Source organism: Leuciscus leuciscus, assembly GCF_965113295.1.
Source record: "Leuciscus leuciscus genome assembly, chromosome: 7".
Lineage (NCBI taxonomy): Eukaryota > Metazoa > Chordata > Actinopteri > Cypriniformes > Leuciscidae > Leuciscus > Leuciscus leuciscus.
Genome location: NC_138731.1, coordinates 22,211,361 through 22,232,542, shown reverse-complemented (window position 1 = coordinate 22,232,542; position 21,182 = coordinate 22,211,361). Strand labels below are relative to the sequence as shown.

At 38.1% G+C, this 21,182-nt stretch overlaps 1 protein-coding gene across 2 annotated transcripts in view; it reads right to left on the bottom strand.

Annotated features, from left to right (window-relative positions):
• Nucleotides 1–21,182, bottom strand: part of igf2bp2a (insulin-like growth factor 2 mRNA binding protein 2a) — a 69,291-nt gene that overhangs the window by 19,916 nt on the left and 28,193 nt on the right. For both annotated transcript variants that reach the window (XM_082175673.1, XM_082175674.1), the window contains exons 3-10: nucleotides 14,343–14,391; nucleotides 13,171–13,222; nucleotides 7,899–7,962; nucleotides 6,788–7,075; nucleotides 5,289–5,423; nucleotides 5,075–5,197; nucleotides 1,670–1,805; nucleotides 544–678 (exon numbers count right to left, since the gene is read on the bottom strand). In XM_082175673.1, the coding sequence (XP_082031799.1) occupies nucleotides 544–678; nucleotides 1,670–1,805; nucleotides 5,075–5,197; nucleotides 5,289–5,423; nucleotides 6,788–7,075; nucleotides 7,899–7,962; nucleotides 13,171–13,222; nucleotides 14,343–14,391 (982 nt within the window). The remainder of the gene's footprint in view (nucleotides 1–543; nucleotides 679–1,669; nucleotides 1,806–5,074; nucleotides 5,198–5,288; nucleotides 5,424–6,787; nucleotides 7,076–7,898; nucleotides 7,963–13,170; nucleotides 13,223–14,342; nucleotides 14,392–21,182) is intronic.

The window sequence follows — 21,182 nt, the reverse complement described above, 5'->3', positions numbered from 1 at the left end:
GTAGAAAACATGATGTAGTCCTTAAAATTTAAGAATGTTAATGGACTGAAATTCGTTGTTTCTGCAAGAATCGTTTTTAAAAATGTAATTTTTCAGGATAAATTCCCCATAAAAAATATTATTATACACAACATAAGGGTATTTCCAGAAATTCATGAGATTTATAACAACTGTTTTCAAGTATAACCTACACAAATTTGTATTGTTTTAATGTTTGATCCATTTTGATAATTTAACTTAATGAGTGTCTAATTACTTAAATAATTATAAATAATTAGTACAAATTAATTATATAATTATTAACATTTTGTTACAAAATGTGTGTTGTAATAATGAAATTCCTTGTATGACTACATTGCATTTCTGTGAATTACAATTCAGTAAATTTGTCCTGTTATTCCCATTCAAATTTAATTTTGAACATTCTGTGGTGTGAGTCCAATTGTTAAAATCTGAATTTTGCCTAGCTAAATGTAATGCATTCCTGAGGCTGAAACATCCAAATATGTTGTAGTTATAAAACTGTGGTTTGTTTGCACTCACAAGAAAAGGGTTGTAGCCAGTTGGGGGTATGGGTGGGACGCCTCTGGGCCCAGCAGCTGGTGGCAATACTGACAGACCGGTTGAAAAGATGCCCAGTGCACTCAGGCTTAACCCGGGGATAAGGTTGGTTTGTTGCTGCAAGACAGAGAAATAACATCATGGATTATGAATGATTACTCAGGTCATGAACACAAGCTATCATGTTTTTCTTGATAATAACTCTAATTTGAGATTAGATTTCTAAGTTTCCATGTATTTCTGAGCTGTATGAACAGTCTTAACAGTGTGAATATTTGTTATAAAATCTTGTAATATCGTTCCTGTCACGCTAGGTGGCTCCATCGACCCGGTGCATCATTTTATGTGGTAAGCGCTTTTAGATAAGTTTGTATGCTGTTTAGTCTTGACAGATATATACTTGATTTTTCATTTTCTGTCTGATTCATCTGCTGTGCCTCTTTCATTCAAAACGGAATTAAGTTTACACGGTTCAACTAACAGACAGTTACACATGAAACTGTCGCAAAAACACTTGATCCAAGCATTAATAATTTACCGTATGCCTGACTGAGGACTGACTAATGTGTGACTATAAATGAAACTGCATTAATTTGATCTGTGTAGTTGATATAGGCCTCTACCGCAAAATAAATGACTCACTAAAGATGAAAGGAGTCCTCGGATAATGCGACGGTGTAAACTAGAACGATGATGCTATTGTTACAGTATTTGCTCTGTCTATGGCTTCAGCTCCCCCAGGCACAGGCAGTGACGTCATGTGTGTAAACAGGGAGAATGGTGTACATGTGCGTGCATGTCTGCGTGAATGGCTGTTGACAGGATGCGTTCTCCTTATGCACGGCAGGGGATGAACTGACTCAAGGCTGTTTCCTATAAACACAGTCAATAACTGAACACAAGCAAACAGTCTAAAAGCCTTGTCGTCTACTGCAGGACTCTGACTCAAGGCTGACCACGTTTGACACATTATAAACAGCATTTTTATGTAGAACATATCAGTGTTTCTTTAAGTTAAATCTGAAAAATGTCATATTGAGTATAACATCAAAGACAGTGGATTAAAATGAAGTGTGAAAATCCTGTCATCAAAACCGCAAACACTTACGTTAATAGCAGCAATGTCATTCTCATAGGCTTCCCTCAGCTTCCTCGTGATCTCCACTTCAGCCCTACAACAGGCCTCGATACTCCCTTTCACTATAATGGTTCTCTCTGGATTATAAATAGTTAAATCCTGTAAACTGTGGGAAGAATGGACCAAGAAGGAGAAAAAGCAGAGTAAAATTACTGGTACATATTTAAGAAACACACAAATTCCTCCTGTCAGATTGGAGCAATGTTTGAATTGAGGGCATTTTTAATGATTCATTATTATATTGTGCATATGATGTGACCATATTTCTATTGGTTAATATTAGAATGTTTTAAAAAAATATTACTTCAGTCTGAATGTGTCAATATCTTTTCTATTATTATTATTATTATGGTAACATTTTACAATAAGGTTTCATTTGTTACCATTAATAAACTACAATATTTAACATGAACTAACAATGAAAAATACTTCTAAAGCATTTCTTAATCTTAATTTCTGCATTTACTAATATATTTTTAGAATTAAATCGTATCTTAACATTAGTTAATGAACTGACAAACAAACAATGAACAATTGTATTTTTAATTATTAACATTTACAAAGGTTAATAAATGCTGTAAAAATATATTGCTCATGTCACAGTTATGCTCAGTTAGTTTCTGTTTTCATGGACTTTTGGTTTATTTTCAGTCACGTGTTCATCATCATTACCCTCATTTACTTTGTATTTAGTTGCAGTCTTTTCAGTTCCCTGGTGTCCGGTCACGTCTATGTTAGAGGTTGTGTTATGGTCGCCTGCCTGTTTGGATTGCCCTTTAAGTGGATTATTAAAGAGTTTTGAAACTTGATCATCATCATCTTCTTGTCCTTCTTTCAACCTTGTGTAACAGATGACTGGACCACAACTAAATATGGACTGTGCAGCTCAATTCACTGCTTTAGCCTGCCAAAGCCTTAATTTTTTGGACTTTTCAGTTGACTTTTGTCGTCTTGCCATCACCTGCCCTTGCGACAACGAAACCCTGAAGTCATTGTTCTGGATCAGGGCAAATTACCACCATCCAGTAGACCTAGAGAGTGTCTACTCCCGATCCGGAACACAGCTGAACCCAGAGTCCGATTCACCACCTTTGACCGCGGAAAATTTGTGTGATCCCCCGCAGACGGAGATCTACCGTGGTGAGTGAGCCAGAGCCGGAGGAAAGGAGAACAGCGCTGACCATCACCCCAGAACAGGAGCCCCAGAGTGAGTCTGACCAGGGGTGTGAGCCCCAACACCAGTGGCAGAGTGAATGCCAGTAAAAGTGGACTCTGAGGACTGCCTGATCGTTCTCAGTACGGAGGTATTGCTTCCAAACCTATCCCACCCGGTATTGTACTCTACATCATCGCTGCCTAAAGACATTGAGATCGTTATGGACTGTAATTTATCTGTTTTTTCTTTATCATTGCTGTTTAAAGACAGCATTGAGAATTGAATGGACTGTGTCTTACCTACATTGATCCCGTCAAGTTTCCTGTCATCACCATCACCGCAGAGCTCAGCCAGTCCTCCAGCCCCGCTTCTACTGGATACTTGCAGCCCTTGCGACTTCTCTGGATACACCTTAATGTGACGTGAAGCCTCAGGTCGTGCAAACACCAGCCTCGCCTGGGCAAGAGGATCCTGTGGCTCTGCCTCGGATCCCTTCGCTCCACCTTGGCCCGTCAACCTGTTGGCCACGCCTTGGCTCCTCCCACCTTCGGCTCCACCAGAGACCCTCGGCCTTGTGGCTTCCTTGTTGTCTGTCCACCCCTACAGCTACAGTGGGTTTCTGTAGGGGGGAGGGTCTCTGGGGAGGGTCTCCGACCTCCATCGGTCGTCCCCCAGATGTCGTCCTCCCTCCCTCGACTCCACAGTGGGCTGTCGTCACTGCCAGGCTCTAGGTCCGCACCATTGACCTATCACCGTCATCGCCGCCAGGGGATCATTGTCATCCACACGTCACCATTCATCCGTCACCATATCCGGTCGCTCCGGTTCCACCGTGGTTTCGGGCCCCCCCCCTCTGCTCGCTCCCATGAGCCATCAGCTCCACCTTGGCCCTCCAGACCTGCGGTGTCACCCTGACTCCGTGTCTCCTCGGCTCCATCTGGGTCTCCACCACGACCGGCTCTGTCACAGGAGATTGCATCACTGGTCCCTCCTCCCAGGCCTCCACCATGGCTCCTCTCTCCTGTGATTCCATTCCAAGTCATTGTGCTGGCTGTTTCCTGGGTCCCTGCCTGGCTCCTCCCACCCTTCCACTACCCCATGGACTATATTGACTGTCTCTGTTTGTTTACACCCCTCTCCAGCTCCACGTCCTCCTCCTCAGATGGACATTTTTACTGCTATAGTGTTTTGGTTTTGTTCCTGTTTGCCTGAATGTCCTGTCATTTGACCTAGTTTCCCAGTGTGTTTGATTAATGATTCCGTTCACCTGATCTTTTAATTATCTTATTAGCTCTCCATGTTATCTAAGCCCTGTGTTTCCAGAGTTCATTGTTTGGTCACTACTTGATTTGAAAAAGGGGGAAATATTTAGGGGGATATTTATTATTATCATTATTATTACCGTATCAACAACATGTCAATAGCAACATAAAAAGAAACAAAATTTTACCCTGCTACTTTGCTTATTTAAAAAAATATTATTATTATTACATTTTCCATTTAATTTCAATTGATTGTGTATAATAATTTATTATACAGAGGTATAATGTCTGATCTCGCTGAATGCACAATGTAAGCACAACAACCACATCTTCAAAATATGGTAAGGACTCTAACCATAAAGCGTGAGTTAACTGGAGCACAGAATACGAGAGATCTGCGCCATGTCATAGAATTTGATGTCATGTCACAGTGCATAGATGTTTGCACTGTATCGTTGCTGTGTTGTTCTTGTGCTGAATATTCTATTGCATTCCTCTCTTATTCCACCTGGAAGGAAGTGGGACTCTATGCAGAGAGCAAATTATTTGAATCTGTATTGATGAGCATAAGTAAATAAGGCTGTTTTTAGAGGGAGAGCAAAGCAATGACGTCAGGAGTGCTGGTTAGGGTTTAATTGGGTGACTCACTTCCTAAGCGATCTGTGTGACCAGCACACACTTTATTTCTGGGAAATACTTAAAACCACCTGTACACTGATGCTCTGCACCACATCCTAGCACTCAGCAGCCCATTACAAGGTCACATCACATGTTCAGGTCATGTTATGATCAATATCTTGACAACAAAACAGCATTACCTATCAAAACAAGAGCTACAGCTTTGATTTAAAAAGACAAAACATAATAGATTTAAAAATAACAGCCACAAAAGCAAAATAATTATGAGCTTCCATTGTTTTCACCTGCTGAAAGCCATCAAACGTAACAGACACTCACGAGGAGATGGTTATCTTGGTCTCTGTCTCTTCTTCAATCTTCTTCAGGTTTCTGCCCTCCTTCCCGATCAGTCTTCCAACCAGACTGTTGTGGGCCAGGATCTTCATAGGAATATCCTCAGTTCTACAGAAGCAAAAACACAAGTTAACAATTACATAGATGCATTTAAAGAACACCGCAAAATAAAAGCAGACTTCGGAAGAATCAGACTTACACTTTTGTGTCATCAGCCTCTTTCTGCATGATGTCCATGATCATACGGCACGCGGCGGAGCAGCCCTCAGGAGTTGAGTGGATGGTGATGGGCTTCTCTGCCGCTCCCGCGTTCTCCTTACGATGGATGTCCACCCTAACAGGACAGGAACATGACCATTCAGCAGCGATCAAACTAAGCTTTGTGAAAAGTTGTCACTGTAAATCAAGCAGGTATTTATAATCAACGTGAATTGATGGTCACAGCCAGATTTGATTAATAAATGTGATATTTTAAGGATATTTCATGTCCAAAATATACCGATGATCTTATCAATGGATAGTACACATTTTCTGTGTACTAATATCATATATTATGTAAATTTGTATTTAAGCAATTCTATGTACAGTTTGAAATAAATTAAGGGCTAGATTTACTAACAGCTTGCGCCAGCGCAAACACTTTTGCCGTTAAAAAAATAATACTGTCAGGATTTACTAAAGACAAGCAGTGAAAAAATTTCGCTAAAAAGGCGTGGACATTCATTTTTGCGTCTGAGCTTATCGTATATGCATTTGTAGGAGTTTCCCTTTCAGACACAAAATTTATGAGAGGAGAGTATTTAAATGAATCACGCAAGGTGATTTACTAAGGTTTACGCTAGTCGATTTACTGGTATTTGCACCATTTTCTATCGCTCAAAAAAAGCATGTCTTAACCCATTTTGCACCTGTGTTGTTAGTACTTCACCCGCTTTGCTTGTTTGCGACTCTGCGCTAATTTGAGCTGCTCTTGGTAAATTGCGTTAGTCATTAGGGAAATGATCCAGCTGCGTCTGTGTTCTGTAATTTGTGTGTCATAAGTAGATCACGCGCAGAACTTTCCACTCCCATCAACGCTTTTATGTAATTGTGCTCTCATGCTAATTGCCCTGTTTAGTAAATCTGGCCCAAATACTTTTATAAATCCAAGAAGCATTAAACTGATCAAAGGTGGGAGTAACAGCATTTATTTGAAATATAAATCTTTTGTAACATTATAAATGTTGATCTTTTTAACTTAATATTCACCAAACAATCCTGGAGAAAAAAAATCCACAAATATATTAAGCAGCAAAACTGTTTTCAACATGGATAATAAGAAATGCTTCTTTAGCAGCAAATCAGCATATTAGAATGATTTCTGAAGGATCATGTGACACTAAAGACTAGAGTAATGATGCTGAAAATTCATTTGCCATCACAGGAATAAATTACACTTTAAAATAAAAAACAGTTCAATTAAATTGTAAAATTTTTCACTGTTTTAGGTCAAATAAATGCAGCCTTGGAGGCTCCTATCAAAAATATACTGTATATATAAAAAAACAATAGTACCGAACCCAAACTTGTGAACGGTAGTGTATATCACATTTGTAATTAATAAATGTATTATATAATTATACAAATAATAATTGTATTTATATTAATTGAGGTCCACAAAATGAACTCTTATTAACCACATCAATACATCACACTCACTTAGACTGTGTCTGTTTGGTGATGTTTTTGATTGTGAGACCCTCCTTGCCAATGATGGCTCCCACAAACTGTGTGGGCACCAGCATGCGCAGGGGGAAGTCTGGCTGTTTCTGTCGGAGCCCCAGGGAGCCTCCAGAGGTCCCGGGCAGGGAGTCCTGTTCTCGTGATGTCCTTCCACCCCGGCGATTCCGGGTTGCAGGCAGTGGTGGAGCAGCATCCATATCCAAAATATAAGACACTTTAAAGGAGTAATCCTCAAACGTCTGTCCTGTTAACTTCTCTACAGCGCTGAAGACAAGGACAGAGAAAACTATCAGTGGAATACAATGACAGTGTAAAGGTGGAGAGTTTTGCCATTTTTTTAATCAAAAATCAGGGCTGGCAGTGTGATGGTAAATACCCAGTGACAGTTGTGTCAACCAGTGGAGGTTCTGCAGAAGATGAGGTTCAATGCAGACAACTTCACTGCATCAATATCAGCTGGTATGCATGTATATTTAGCTGCTATTTTACAATGGTGTCAAAAATGGCTCCTCATGTATAATCTATCACAGTTTTGAGTGTTTTAAACTCATGTTACATAATGTATAGCAGTTTTTGCACTAATTTCAGACTTGTTCATTTTTCGCAAAAAAACAAACAAAAGAACACAGATGAAGTCTCTTTAATTTTAGTATAAATGCCACAAAATTAATTGATTATGTAATATATAAAACATTTTGGGATAAGATTTTTTAGGAAAAAAGTGTATATATATACACACTATTAATGTGACAAAATGTTTAATTTTGAGTAATTTTATATCACAATGGTGGTGTATGTTATGAGGATATAGTTATTTTGCTGAGTACTTTAAGTTCCTTAAATATGTGCATTCAATTAAGATGACATTAATATGTGTTTAAGCTTGAAATGTATACAATTATAAATATTTTATATTACAAATATTACATATTTAAATATTATTAAACAAAATTAGCAAATATTACAACATTAGGTTTTTGACATACCATTACCATGATACATTTATTTATGCTCTTACATATGATTTTGGTCATATCCCTATCAATAATAAATAAAAAACTAGAAAACTTTATTCTTAAATTCTTACATTTTAGCCTCCTCTTTTGTTGAGTACGTCACATTCACCACTGCTGTTTCTGTATCAGTGTTAACTGCAAAAAGAAATGAAATCAGGTGAGAGAGGGAGTGAGAAGTCAATATTTAGAAACAAAGAGCTCGGTCATATTCATAAGCATATGAGACTGCAAGCTTTTGTATGAAATGCATACAGACAAACAAATGCAGTTTTACATTAGTGCTGTGAAGAGCCACTTGTGTGTGTCTGCATATTAAATGAGGATTACTGTGCCATGGCCACATGTGTACTTCACAAGAGAAGCACAAAGCAACCCTGACGTCCATGGATCAAAGCTCTGTGCATCATCTAAATACAGACACAATGAGGGCAAGACCCTACACTTCAAGAGTGTATGCTGCTATACACGTTCAACTGCCAACTATACACTTACAACTCAGGACCTTATGATCCTGATCAATAGAATAAGCATCATATCTGCATGCAAATCCTTCCCAGCTAACACACTAAGTACAAGTTATGTAATCGACTGGTACTTTCTGGTAATTTCATGACTTACTAATTGACAACGTAACTACGACATTGAATGCTCGTAATTTCTTTTGCTCTTTATATATAGTGAAGTGATATAAAGCGCACACCGCGAGTCCCGGCTCACTGACCTTTCCCAATCCCGTCCCTCTCTCTCTCCCACCTCACTTCCTGTCCACTCAATACTATCTTATCATAATAAAGGCAAAAATCGGCAAAATGAAATCTTAAAAAAAATAAGTCTTGATTCAGGAAAAACATGTTGTTTCTTTGACTGCACACTCTGCGACCCACCAGTTGAGAAACGCTGTGTTAAAAGGTCAAGCTGTATTATACTTTCTGAAGACTGTGAAATGGGACTAAATGAAAGCTGTTCCACATTACAAGAATTCCTCTTAGGTCACTGCAATAATTACAGACAGAAGCCACTGCAGAGACAATGTGTATGCGTATGCGTATGTGTATGTGTATGGTATTTTTAAGAGGAAAGCCTGCCTCTTTATTGATTAGATGGAGTTGTGTGTCTAGAGAACTAGACAGTCTGTCTGAAGGAAGTGGGATGGCTGGGCAGAAATCCAGAGCTTCACACATGAAGAGAACCACAAAGCCTCACTATAATGCAGCTCAAGCGATCAATCTCAGAACCAATGAGTGTCACCAATGAAGACACATCAATAGGCCCTGAGAAAGAATGACGAGAACTATGTGTCCTCATGTTATGCCGACATCATATTTATTTCATAAGATGAAATTTCCTTTTCTAAACAATGCTGGAGTTACAATTATTATTTAAGATAATGACAAGATCATTATTTTAGATCTATTGACTTATTCAAAAATACTGGGAAAAAAAATTGAATAGCTTGAATATACCTCTTCTATTATAAGCATTTTTAATTTCTGACTTAGAAATTAATTTCTATATTTTTTTAAGGGCATAGAGTATAAGATATAAGAAGGATAAACTCTCCTGATATTTACTGCTTATTAATATTTGATTTTTATATAAAATATGACAAACTCTCAGATAATTTAACTTTTTACTAGGCAAAAATAGTTCAGTTGAAACATATCCCCAAAAACGTAATATGTGACCCTGGACCACAAAATCAGTCTTATGTGTCTTTTTTTATTTTTATTGAGATGTATACATCATCTGAAAGCTGAATACATAATCTTTCTATTGATATTAGGTTTGTTAGGATATGACAATATTTGGCCTAGATACAACTATTTGAAAATCTGGAAACTGAGGGTGCAGAAAAATCGAAATATTGAGAAAATCGCCTTTAAAGTTGTCCATTTCTATAGGCGATTGTGCTGCCTCCACTCACAAAAAAATTTTTTTTTATATATTTAAGGTGGGAAATTTACAAAATATCTTCATGGATCATGATCTTTACTTAATATCCTGATGATTTTTGGCATAAAAGAAAAATCGATAATTTTGACCCATACAATGTATTGTTGGCTATTGCCACAAATATACCCGTGCGACTTAAGACTGGTTTTGTGATCCAGGGTCACATATTATTTTTGAATTAGTAATTAATGATTTTAGTAAAAATGTCATTCACATGTATTCAATGTTTTAGGATAAGATTTGTACTTGACTGTTACACCCCATGACAGTTTTAGAGTCATTAAAATATCATATAAATATAAACTTTAACTTGAAAACCATTCAAAACTATTGAAACCAACATAAATACAAAGAGTGCATTTCTAAGAACTCTGTATGCGTTTTAAACAAGATTTTAAAAATATTTCTCTTTTCTTTATTGTGGACTCTCATTCTGGATATCACTGACACATTTCCAAAGATGAGAGAGTTATTGTCTTGATCATGAACTACATAAAAGGTGTAAACAGAGTCCAAAACATTGCTCAGTGAACATTTGAAGTGAACAGAAACTTCTGAGAGCCCTTTGCATTTGGACAGGTGTCTGCATCTGATATCAACATAATATGACAGATCATGTAAAGCACCACTGTACCAACATTAAGTTAACACACTGATAAAGTAAGTGATGTGTGTCATGAATTACAAGAGTTCACAGGAGACGCATGTTAAAGCCAGGTGTGAACGCAATCGGTCTCTGAGAGAGAGAGAGAGAGAGAGAGAGAGAGAGAGACCACAGGCGCCTACATTTACCTCCCTTCTACCATGCTGCTCCTCCCTGAAAACACACACATTACAGCTGGAGCCTCGCCACACTCTCCCACTTCAATCCACACACTGCTGCGCCATCACACTGCTCATTTCAGCCATAGTGTTCATCTCTCTCTCATGCACTGTCTGTCTGAGACTTCCTCTCATTCACACTCAGTCTCAAGAGCACCCCCCCCCCCCCTCCCCTTCTCTTTTGGGAAAGACAATTACAGAACCTCACAACTGAGACGTCTCCACTGGCAGCATGTGTTGATGGGATTTAAGTTTGGATAATGTGTGATCTAAATGCACACATTGTCTCTGTAGTCCATAGTCTGTTAGCAATTTAAATTCATCCACACACGGGTATATCAGCAAATGTGCTATTTGACAAAGTCCCCAATAGAAAAGATAGAAAGGCTAATGTTTTATGAGCAGGGAAGAGTGTCTTAGCATTTGTCGTCTAGTCATAGCCAACGTGGTCCTAAATAGCCTGTTAGTAGCACTTCATCATATTGTCCAAATGACAGAAAAAACTGAGTGCTTACACAACTACAATAAACTTTATGGGCCCTATCTTGCACCCAGCGCAACTGACTTTGTACACCGACGACGCATGTATAATTCCTATTTTGCACCCGCGCACAGCCGACTTTTCCATCCACAGACGCACGTCGGTAAATTAGGGAATGAACTTGCGCTCCCGGGGGCGGTTCAGCGCAAAGAGGAGGCGTGTTCCGGAGCAAACGTTCCCTGATGCTATTTTGCAGGTTTAGAAAACAATTCCGCCACTGACCAGGACGCGTTGCGCATGTTATTCATATGCTATTTTAAGGGCGCATGCTTGGCCATAAAATGTAGGGTGTGCACAACGTGCATACACTTTGATTCTCTCATCTACACAGAAGCAGCAGTTTTCATTTTTGCAAATCATACATTATTACAAGGAAAAATATTAACACACGAGGGAAATCATTGTTGTGTCCTTGAAGATGTGAAAAAATAGGCATAAATCTAGCTTACACATTTACCCAAATTATTATACGCCTGTTTAACCAAAGCTAATTTGGGTGTGTTTCTCCCATCCCCAATGCCACTTCTCTGTGTTTTACGGCCCTGACGAGAACGTCGGTCTCCTCGGCTGTGAACCGCTCCGGGCGTGCGCCTGGCAAATCCACCGTTTTAATAGCAATCTGCCATGAAACAAGCACGCCTGCTCTTAAAGGGAATGTGAGATGACGCTCTGATTGGTTTATTTCACGTTACGCCCAAACCACACCTATGAATAATGAAGCTACTTCAGACCAACCCATTTTAGATTTGCGTCGGGCGCAAGAGTAATTTATCCCGCCGGTATAATAGCAACAGTGCCCAAGACCCGCCCACAAAGTTACTTGCGTTTCGCGTTTGATACTTGCGTTTCAGATCGTTAAAATAGGGCCCTATAACTGTAAGTTAATGTGATGCACTTACTGGTTCAGATGCGGCCGTTCTAATGACAGACAAAACATGTATGTCCAAATTCTCTAAAAAATTTGCTGGTCAAAAATATAACCTTGTAACCTCGCAATTTGAACTTGATTTTGGTCAAATGTGACCCTGGACCACAAAACCAGTCACATGGGTAATTTTTTTCCATTGAGGTATGGTTGTTAGGATAGGACAATATTTGTCCGAGATGCAACTATTTGAAAATCTGGAAACTGAAGGTGAAGTTGTCCATTTATGTTCGCGATTGTGCTGCATTCACTCACAAAAATAAATGTTTTATATATTTACGGTAGGAAATTTACAAAATATCTTCATGGAACATGATCTTTACTTAATAGCCTAATGATTTTTGGCATAAAAGAAAAATCTATAATTTTGACCCATACAATGTTGGCTATTGCCACAAATATACACGTGCGACTTCAGACTGGTTTTGTGATCCAGGGTCACAAATGTTAATAAAATAATGAAATATGCAAATGTGTGTCTGACCATATACAAAGCCACAATATCAACTTTGACAACACAGTCTTTAATTATTATTTTTTTTAAAGTAACGGGTTTGAACATATCAGGTTTCCGCTCAACAACGATGATATGCATTTTTAAATGCTGTAACTAGTTAGTAGGGATGTCAAAAGTCAATACTTAATAAAATAATTTGTGTGCATGCTCTGCTTATGCTTCATGGTAATGCAGCTTTTCAAATTCACCTTTTTTTGAGTAAATGTAAATGAACAGACCTGCCATTTTCTATTATTGAAAATATGAATCAAACAAAATACTCAAATTTTTAATATTAATAAAACAAATGAGAAAAAACTCTGCACATGTACATTAATATTAAATAATTAAGGGAACGTGTTCAATTGCATAATATATCAAATTTGACAACCTTAATAGTCACCATTTTCTTTCCCAAGTTCTTCACTATTTATTAAAAACTATTTTGTCTTCACTAGTTCAATTAATAGTAGATCATACAAGCAGAAAGCATGGTAATTACAAAATAATTGTATATATTGTTAGATGGAATATAGCATGTCATACCATGAGGCACTGTTTGAAATGTCAACTAACCAAATAGAAAATACCATGGCAAGTCTTTACCTTGTTCCACATTTTCTACAGTACCATACTGTGCTAACAGGCTGTCCAAAACCTGCAACGAGAAGAGCACAATAAGTTAAACACAATCAGCAAAACATATAAACACATAAACTGTTTTTAGATAGAATACTAGAAAATAGGAGAGTTGGAAAATAAAAGGAATGCTTTACCCCAAAATAAAATATTCACTATTATGTCAAATATCAAAATCTGTATCCTTTAAATTAAGAATACCTGTACATAGACTGCTGTTCAAAAGTTTGGGGTAGGTAAGAATTCTCTTATGCTCACCAAGGCTGTGAAATTAAATTAAAAATAACTTTTCTGTTTTAATATATTTTAAAAATGTATTCCTGTAAAGGTAAATTTGAATTTGCAGATTCATTACTCATCTTAAACATTTCTTATTATTATCAATGTTGAAATCAGTTATAAATCATGCTTAATACTTTTGTGGAACCCATGATACATCTTCTTATTTTTTTGATGAATATAAGGTTAAAAAGGACAGCATTTATTTGAAACAGAAATGTTTTGTATCATTATCAATTTCTTTATTGTCACTTTTGTTTCATGTAATGCATCCTTGCTGAATAAAAGTATTTAAAAAAAATCTTACTGAACCCAAACTTGGTAATTAATGGTAACTACCAAAAAAAATGGTAATGTAGCTCTTGCCATTTCATAGTTTTGTTTGAGAAAAAGACTGAATTTTTATTATTCACTGATATTCTGCAGTTCTACCAAAGCTTGTCCAGATTCAAAAGTGGTGTGCAAATGTCACAAAAAAATGGCTTTGTTATAGAATGAACACATCGTTTTTACACAGTGAGCCACTAAACTCAAGAAAGCAATGCAGAATACAGAGGCACAGTGTCCAAATACACAAACGAAGTGTGTGTGAGCGTGTAAGTGGGCCAGAGCTCACTGTGATGATGTCATCAGGATTTACAATCGGGTCACCAGGGCTGAACACTCTCCAGACAGATTCACACGGACTGAAGAGGAAGTGTATTTGTGTGTATGGGCGGAGATTCTCTAATGCATCGTCAGTTAGAGAAAGAAAGCGCTGCAAGCCCAGAGAAGACAGACAGAGTCCTGACCACACACACACACACACACACACACACACACACACACTATTCTCTCTGCCTGAGCAGTTACACACTCACCTCCCACTGGAGATGAGGAGGAATGTTCCGGATCTGAATCTTCCGACTCCTGCAGACACAGAAAGAAAGCGAGAGAGACAATGAGACAAAAAAGAAAGTGAAAGAGAGAAAGGAGAATTCAGAAAACAGAAGCGCAGCTATATTCAGCGTACGAGTGCTACAGTGTTAAAACATACAGGCTTGCCAATCAGATCCAACAGGGACTAAAGAAACAAAGTGAAACAAAACACTTACAAAGCTCGAGCATCAAAGTGATGCCAATGAAAATCATGATGGTGTGTGTGTGCATTGACAGAGATTTACAACTAAAGCAAGCCGAAGTCATTCCTCTTCAGCTGTCCACTTATTGCAACATGAGCAACAGTAACCATATTCTTGAAATATTTTTCGATCTTACTAGAAATATAAAATTGAAAAATATTGTGAATATGGTAAGGATTTTACTGTCAAAGTTTGAAAACAGTCTATTTTGCTCACAAATGCTCCATTTATGTAATAGCCTATTCTAAAATATTATTACAAATTAAAATAACAGTTTTCTATTTTAATATATTTTAAAATGTAATTTATTCCTGTGACGGCAAAGCTGAATTTTCAGCATCATTACTCCAGTCTTCAGTGTCACATGATCCTTCAGAAATCATTTTAATATGCTGATTTGATGCTCAAGAAACATTTATTATTATCAATTTTGAAAACTGTTTTTGTTGCTTAACATTTTTGCAAGATGGTGATACTTTTTTCAGGATTCTTTGATGAATAGAAAGTTCAATGAACAGCATTTCTTTGCATTTATTAAAATCATTTAATAAATTTAGTAAAGCATTCATTAAATAGAAAGCTTTTGTAACATTATAAATGTCTTTGCATCCTTGATGAATAAAAGTATAAATTTTTTGCTCTTTTTTAAAATGGTATCGTTTCCACAAAAATGTTAAGCACCAAAAACTGCTTAAAAAATTCAACTGCACCAAATCAGCATATTAGAATGATTTCTGAAGGATCCTGTGACATTGAAGACTGGAGTAATGATGCTGAAAATTCAGCTTTGCCATCACAGGAATAAATAAAAAATTGAAATGTATTAATTTTTTTTAATTGTAATATTTCACAATATTACTTATTTTACTGTATTTTTTATTAAATAAATGCAGCCTTGGTGAGCATTTCTAAAACATTACAAATTGTAATGTTTCCAAACTTTTAACAGGTACTGTATATATATATATAAAATAATAATAAAAGAGAACTAAAAAAAAAAAAAAAAAAAAAAACCTGGCCCATATTGATATGGTCACCGACAGATTGTGCATCCCTTTCGGAGCATTTTTTATTTTTATTTTTTTGGGAGAATTTAACATAGATTGCAGTATTTTGATATAAAGTCATTACCAAAGTCTTTCTACACCAAGGTAAAATTGGCTCAAATCACAAGCTCTATGATTCATTGCGGGAAACTGTCCAATGATGCATGCTCAGAAGAGAGAGAGACAGAGAGAGAGAGAGAGAGTCAGAGAGAGAGAGAGAAATGGCTTAGTTAAGAGTGAGCAGGTCCCTCATTCACAACTTTGCACCAGAGCGACTCGTCTGTGTCTGTGCTCCATCATTCGTCGAGTCCGACGCTACCCAACAACTTCTGAGAGTTCTGTACCGACACCAAAGCCACACAAACCGCTCCACCACAAGCTGTTAACAACTACATTAAAATGAGTGGAATCGAGCAAGCCAGAGGAAAGAGATTTAAAAGAGCAGTGAGAGAGAGGCAGAACGAGATCTGCAGAGGCACTTTCACACTCCGTTCATTAGGGCTCTCCTGCAGGTAGACTTTGATTAGACAAACGGATAACAGTGAAGCGCAAGAGGCTTACAAAGATGTGCCGAGCATCATCTTCCACCGTGCCCGAAAGTAAGAGATTAATCTCATTCATCCAGAGTGCACTGAATACACAGTAAAGCTGCCCTGACTGTTACACATTTCCTCACTCTTTGCCCCAGCACACTTTGCAATACTCTAGTGAGAGCTTTGCTCTACGTGGTATCGAACACACACACACAGCTCTGTAAACCGTGACACTTCCTCCACGCCCCTCAAACCTTCTAACTGCCTCAGTCTTAGCGCATCCCTTCAGCTTCGGCTAATGCTGTGGCCTGCTAACTGTCAATCCCTCTATGCTTCCTGAGAAGGGGTAATTTCCCATTTCAGCATGGCAGTTCAGCTAGCTCAAACCTACACCTCCTCATCCTGACCCTCAAATTAGAGGGTTCAACAGTAACACCGTCTCTACAGCGGACATGAGCAGCACCTCTTGATAAGCTAAATTGCTCTCATTATAATCAATGGAAGAGTTCACTGTAGCAAGTTGTGACACCTTCAATTGGCAGACATGCTGTTTCCATTCACGATGCACTTGTAAGGGCTACTCCAGTCACACTATTAACCCCGTCTGTCTACAAATAAACAGCTTTTACTTAGTTACATATATTGTATATATGATTTTTTATTTATTTTTTGCCATAAATTGTTGGTCATAAATTGTTGGCCATAAAAAATCCTGATCAATTTTAAGCAAATCTCAAATACTGTCCACCCCTAATGTATTATTATTTATGAACTGTATACCTAATGTATAAAAATTTATATTCTGTCATAATTTACTCCCTTTCATATCGTTCCGACCCCTGTATGTTAGATCTCGATTCAAACACCTACGCGATTTTATTCCTAAATGACAACGATTCGTCTGTGACTATTGTTATAGTCTGACTGTGACTACTACCTCTGACGAAATCACAGCGAACATTCAGATCTGCGTTGGCGCTGCCACTGAGCCAGACAGCAGTTGTCATGTTTAGGTATGAAACACCTTCACAAACAGTCTTAGTATCATTATTTAATTTATACAAGTTTATAGTTCGAATATAAAACACAGATGTCTAGTGATCAAAATAAAATGAATCAACTTTTGAAAGTAAATTGGCACTTCAAATAAAGATTGTATCAATTAAATTGTTACACCAGTAGGTGGCGACAAGAGACTTAAAAAGATTAGTCAGAACCTCTAGTAAATTACACGTTATATAGTCTTTTCAGAGTCGTGATCTCAATTTATTCCGAATCGTGCATCTCTACTGTATGACTTTCTTTCGTCTGTGGAACATAAAGAAGATATTTAGAGAAATGGTTAAATGTTTTTTGCCCATACAGTGGAAGTCAATTGTAACCAAAGCTGTTTGGTTACCAACATTCTTCAAAGTATCTTCTTTTGTGCTTCAGAGAGCAGATAAAGTCATACAGGTTCAGAAATGAATAAGGGTGAATAAAGAATGGCAGATTTTTTTATTTTGGGGGAAACTATCCCTTTGATGGTTCATTTACTTTAGGCACATAGAACTGTTTCTAATAGCAAAAGGTAGATTTGTTTAGGTCTGTGAGTTATGAAGGGGAAAAAAGCGGTCAGCTGTCCCCCCTAGTACAAAAAATGAGAAAGCTGGATCAGAGGAAAGGAAAGAATAGCAGCAACTGTTAATTTCTCTGTCATGCCTTGTGTTGAGGTTCAAATGCCGACGACACAACAAGTGGACGACGGCTTCTTTTTTTCTGTCTGCTCACTCTCTCTCTCTCTCTTTCTAACCACCATAACCATCCATGTTCTTTCCCTCTCTTTTCCTCCATCTCTCCATCTTTCCTCCACCCTGCTGGGGTGGAAAAAGTGACAGTGCTCTCCACAACTCTTCAGGGGCTCCTCATTTTCAGCATGCCTGTGGCAGCACTGGATTACTGAGCCCTTCCTGGACGTGCACAGGCTCAGATGCACACGCCCTGCCCATCACAGGAGGATCATGGCAAACCTCAGCATGAGCATCTCTCTGCCTATCTTCTACGCATTCACACTCACAAAAGACATGTACATAAGGACTTTAAGCTGTCCACTTTGTTTGCATGCACTCAGTCTCCTGCACAGTGGTGTTTACCACTGTAAAAAAATGATATGATCAATAAGTTATGAGAACATTATGTTTTTACAGTTTAATGTTATTTAAGTTGAAATGACTTAAACATCAGTTGATTGTACTTAAAAATTTAAGGCAGCAACTTTTTTTTTATAGTAAACAAGTTTGAGTCCAAGTCCAACTTGCGTCATAATCCCGTTTCCAAATTTATTTATTTTCTCACCGTTCCTATGAATAATGTGGCAAAAAAGTCCCCAAAAATTGGTTATCTGGCAAATTTTTAGAAATGTATTTTTAATGTTTCAGTATCATAGAAATGATACTGAATTATTGATACTTAGCTGTGCATGCTCATTTCGCATAGTTTGACTAACAAGATGCATTTTATTTTTTCACACTGTACATTATGGGCCCTATCTTGCACCCAGCGCAATTGACTTCGTACACCGACGCATGTATCATTCCTATTTTGCACCTGCGCAAAGCGGACTTTTCCCTCCACAGAAGCACGTCGGTAAGTTAGATAATACACTTGCGCTCCCGGGGGCGGTGCAGCGCAAAGAGGAGGCGTGTTCCGGCGCAAACGTTCCTTCATGCTATTTTGCAGGTTTAGAAAACAATTGCGCCACTAACCAGGAAAAAATAGTTTAAAGTCAGTGGCGCGTTGCGCATGTTATTCATATGCTATTTTAAGGGCGCATGCTTGGCCATAATCAATGTAGCGTGTGCACAACACGCACTTTGATTCTCTCATCTACACAGAAGCAGCAGTTTTCTGTTTTGCAAATCATACATTATTACGATAGATAGATGATAGATAGATAGATAGATAGATAGATAGATAGATAGATAGATAGATAGATAGATAGATAGATAGATAGATAGATAGATAGATAGATAGATAGATAGATAGATAGATAGATAGATAGATAGATAGACAATTTATTATAAAAGCATACATAGCTTACACATTTACCCAAATTATCATACGCCTGTTTAACCGAAGTTAATTTGGGTGGGTTTCTCCATCCCCAATGTCCCTGACGAGAACGTCGGTCTCCTCGGCTGTGAACCGCTCCTGGCGCGCGCCTGACAAATCCGCCGTTATAATAGGAATCCGCTTTAGAACAAGCACGCCTGCTCTTAAAGGGAATGTGAGATGACGCTCTGATTGGTTTATTTCACGTTACGCCCAAACCACACCTATGAATAATGAAGCTACTTCAGACCAACCCCTTTTAGATTTGCGCCGGGCGCAAGAGGCATTTATCCCGCCGGGAAAATAGCAACAGCGCCCTTTGTGCGCCCACAAAGTTACTTGCGCTTTGCGCTTGACACTTGCGTTTCAGATCGTTAAAATAGGGCCCTATATGTTTTGATGCCCAAATTCGTAGCATTTGTTGCATTTAAAATGATGTTTTAATGTTTTAAGCTATGAAACTTGAAAGATGTTCTCATGGTACAAATTACCTCTTATATGTGACCCTGGACCACAAAACCAGTCACAAGTCGCACGAGTATATTTGTGGCGATAGCCAACAATACATTGTATGGGTCAAAATTATCGTTTTTTCTTTTATATCAAAAATCATTAGGATGTTAAGTAAAGATCATGTTCCATGAAGATATTTTGTAAATTTCCTACCGTAAATATATAAAGAAAAATATTTTTGTGAGTGGATGCAGCAAAATCGCGAACATAAACTTTAAAAAACTTTACAGCCGATTTTCTCAATGTTTAGATTTATTTGCACCCTTAGATTCCAGATTTTCAAATAGTTGTATCTCGGCCAAATATTATTCTATCCTAACAACCATACATCAATTGAAAACTTATTTATTCAGCTTTCAGATGATGTATACATCTCAAATCCAAAAAATGTATTTGAAGTTTTGTGGTCCAGGGTCACATATGTCAAAAGATCGAGGCAAATTTGATTTCACACGTCATTACCCCTTTAAACTATTTATCGGTTATCGGCCATAACATGAAAAAATTATCAGTTTATCAGTCCAAATTTTTTACATTGGTGTATCCCTAAAAAAACACTGAAAAGACACATGCACAGAAAAACAAAACTCTAAGTTCACACACAAACACTGAGAGGCAGGATCTGGATCTCTAAGGATCAATTTATGATGTGCCATCAGGAGGGGGCAGGTTTATTAGCTTGTTATTTTCGAATCTCTTCAGTGAGTATTTGTTTATATTTATGTGTAATGGAGCTGAACCCAATGCACTTTTGAAATCGGTCTCACAGACCCCTTCACCCCAGTCCAAAACCACCAGCACTAGAAGATGCAGACTGAATGCACTGCTTACCGTATGTTTGTTGAACGTAACCAAGTTGTCTGCTGCTGGTTTAGAAAAGGGTGCCAGACAACTAAATAAAAAAACACGCTTCTCAATTTCTGCCTTTGAATATCTGAGGGTGGCCACGTTCAGTTGAAAAGCTAATATTTACAGCAGCCAGATGCAGCGCACAAGCTAGAAAACCATGTTGGCATACAGATCCTCACATCCGCGTGGATGGTGCGAAGGAACGTTCGCCACTGGAAGCGGCGTGCAGCAGACGGGTCAGAATAGGACCATTCACCTTGGGCCAGGACCTCTCAGACCTGCTAACGACCACCATCTGATCATCCCTGTCAGCCAGACGAAATGTTATTCACCATACATAAATCACTCAGCCACAACGCGGGCACGTGAGCAGGGGCGGATAATTGGGAGTCACACGTGTGCAAACAGAGAACAAACATTCAGGCGTTCCTCATTGGAGAATGAGAAAGAGGTGGACCTCACTTCTCTCTAATGCCCTGGCCGTGGTGGACACAACAAAGACAGGAAGCGGACTCTTATCTGGATCAATGCACAGGAAATGAGCACAG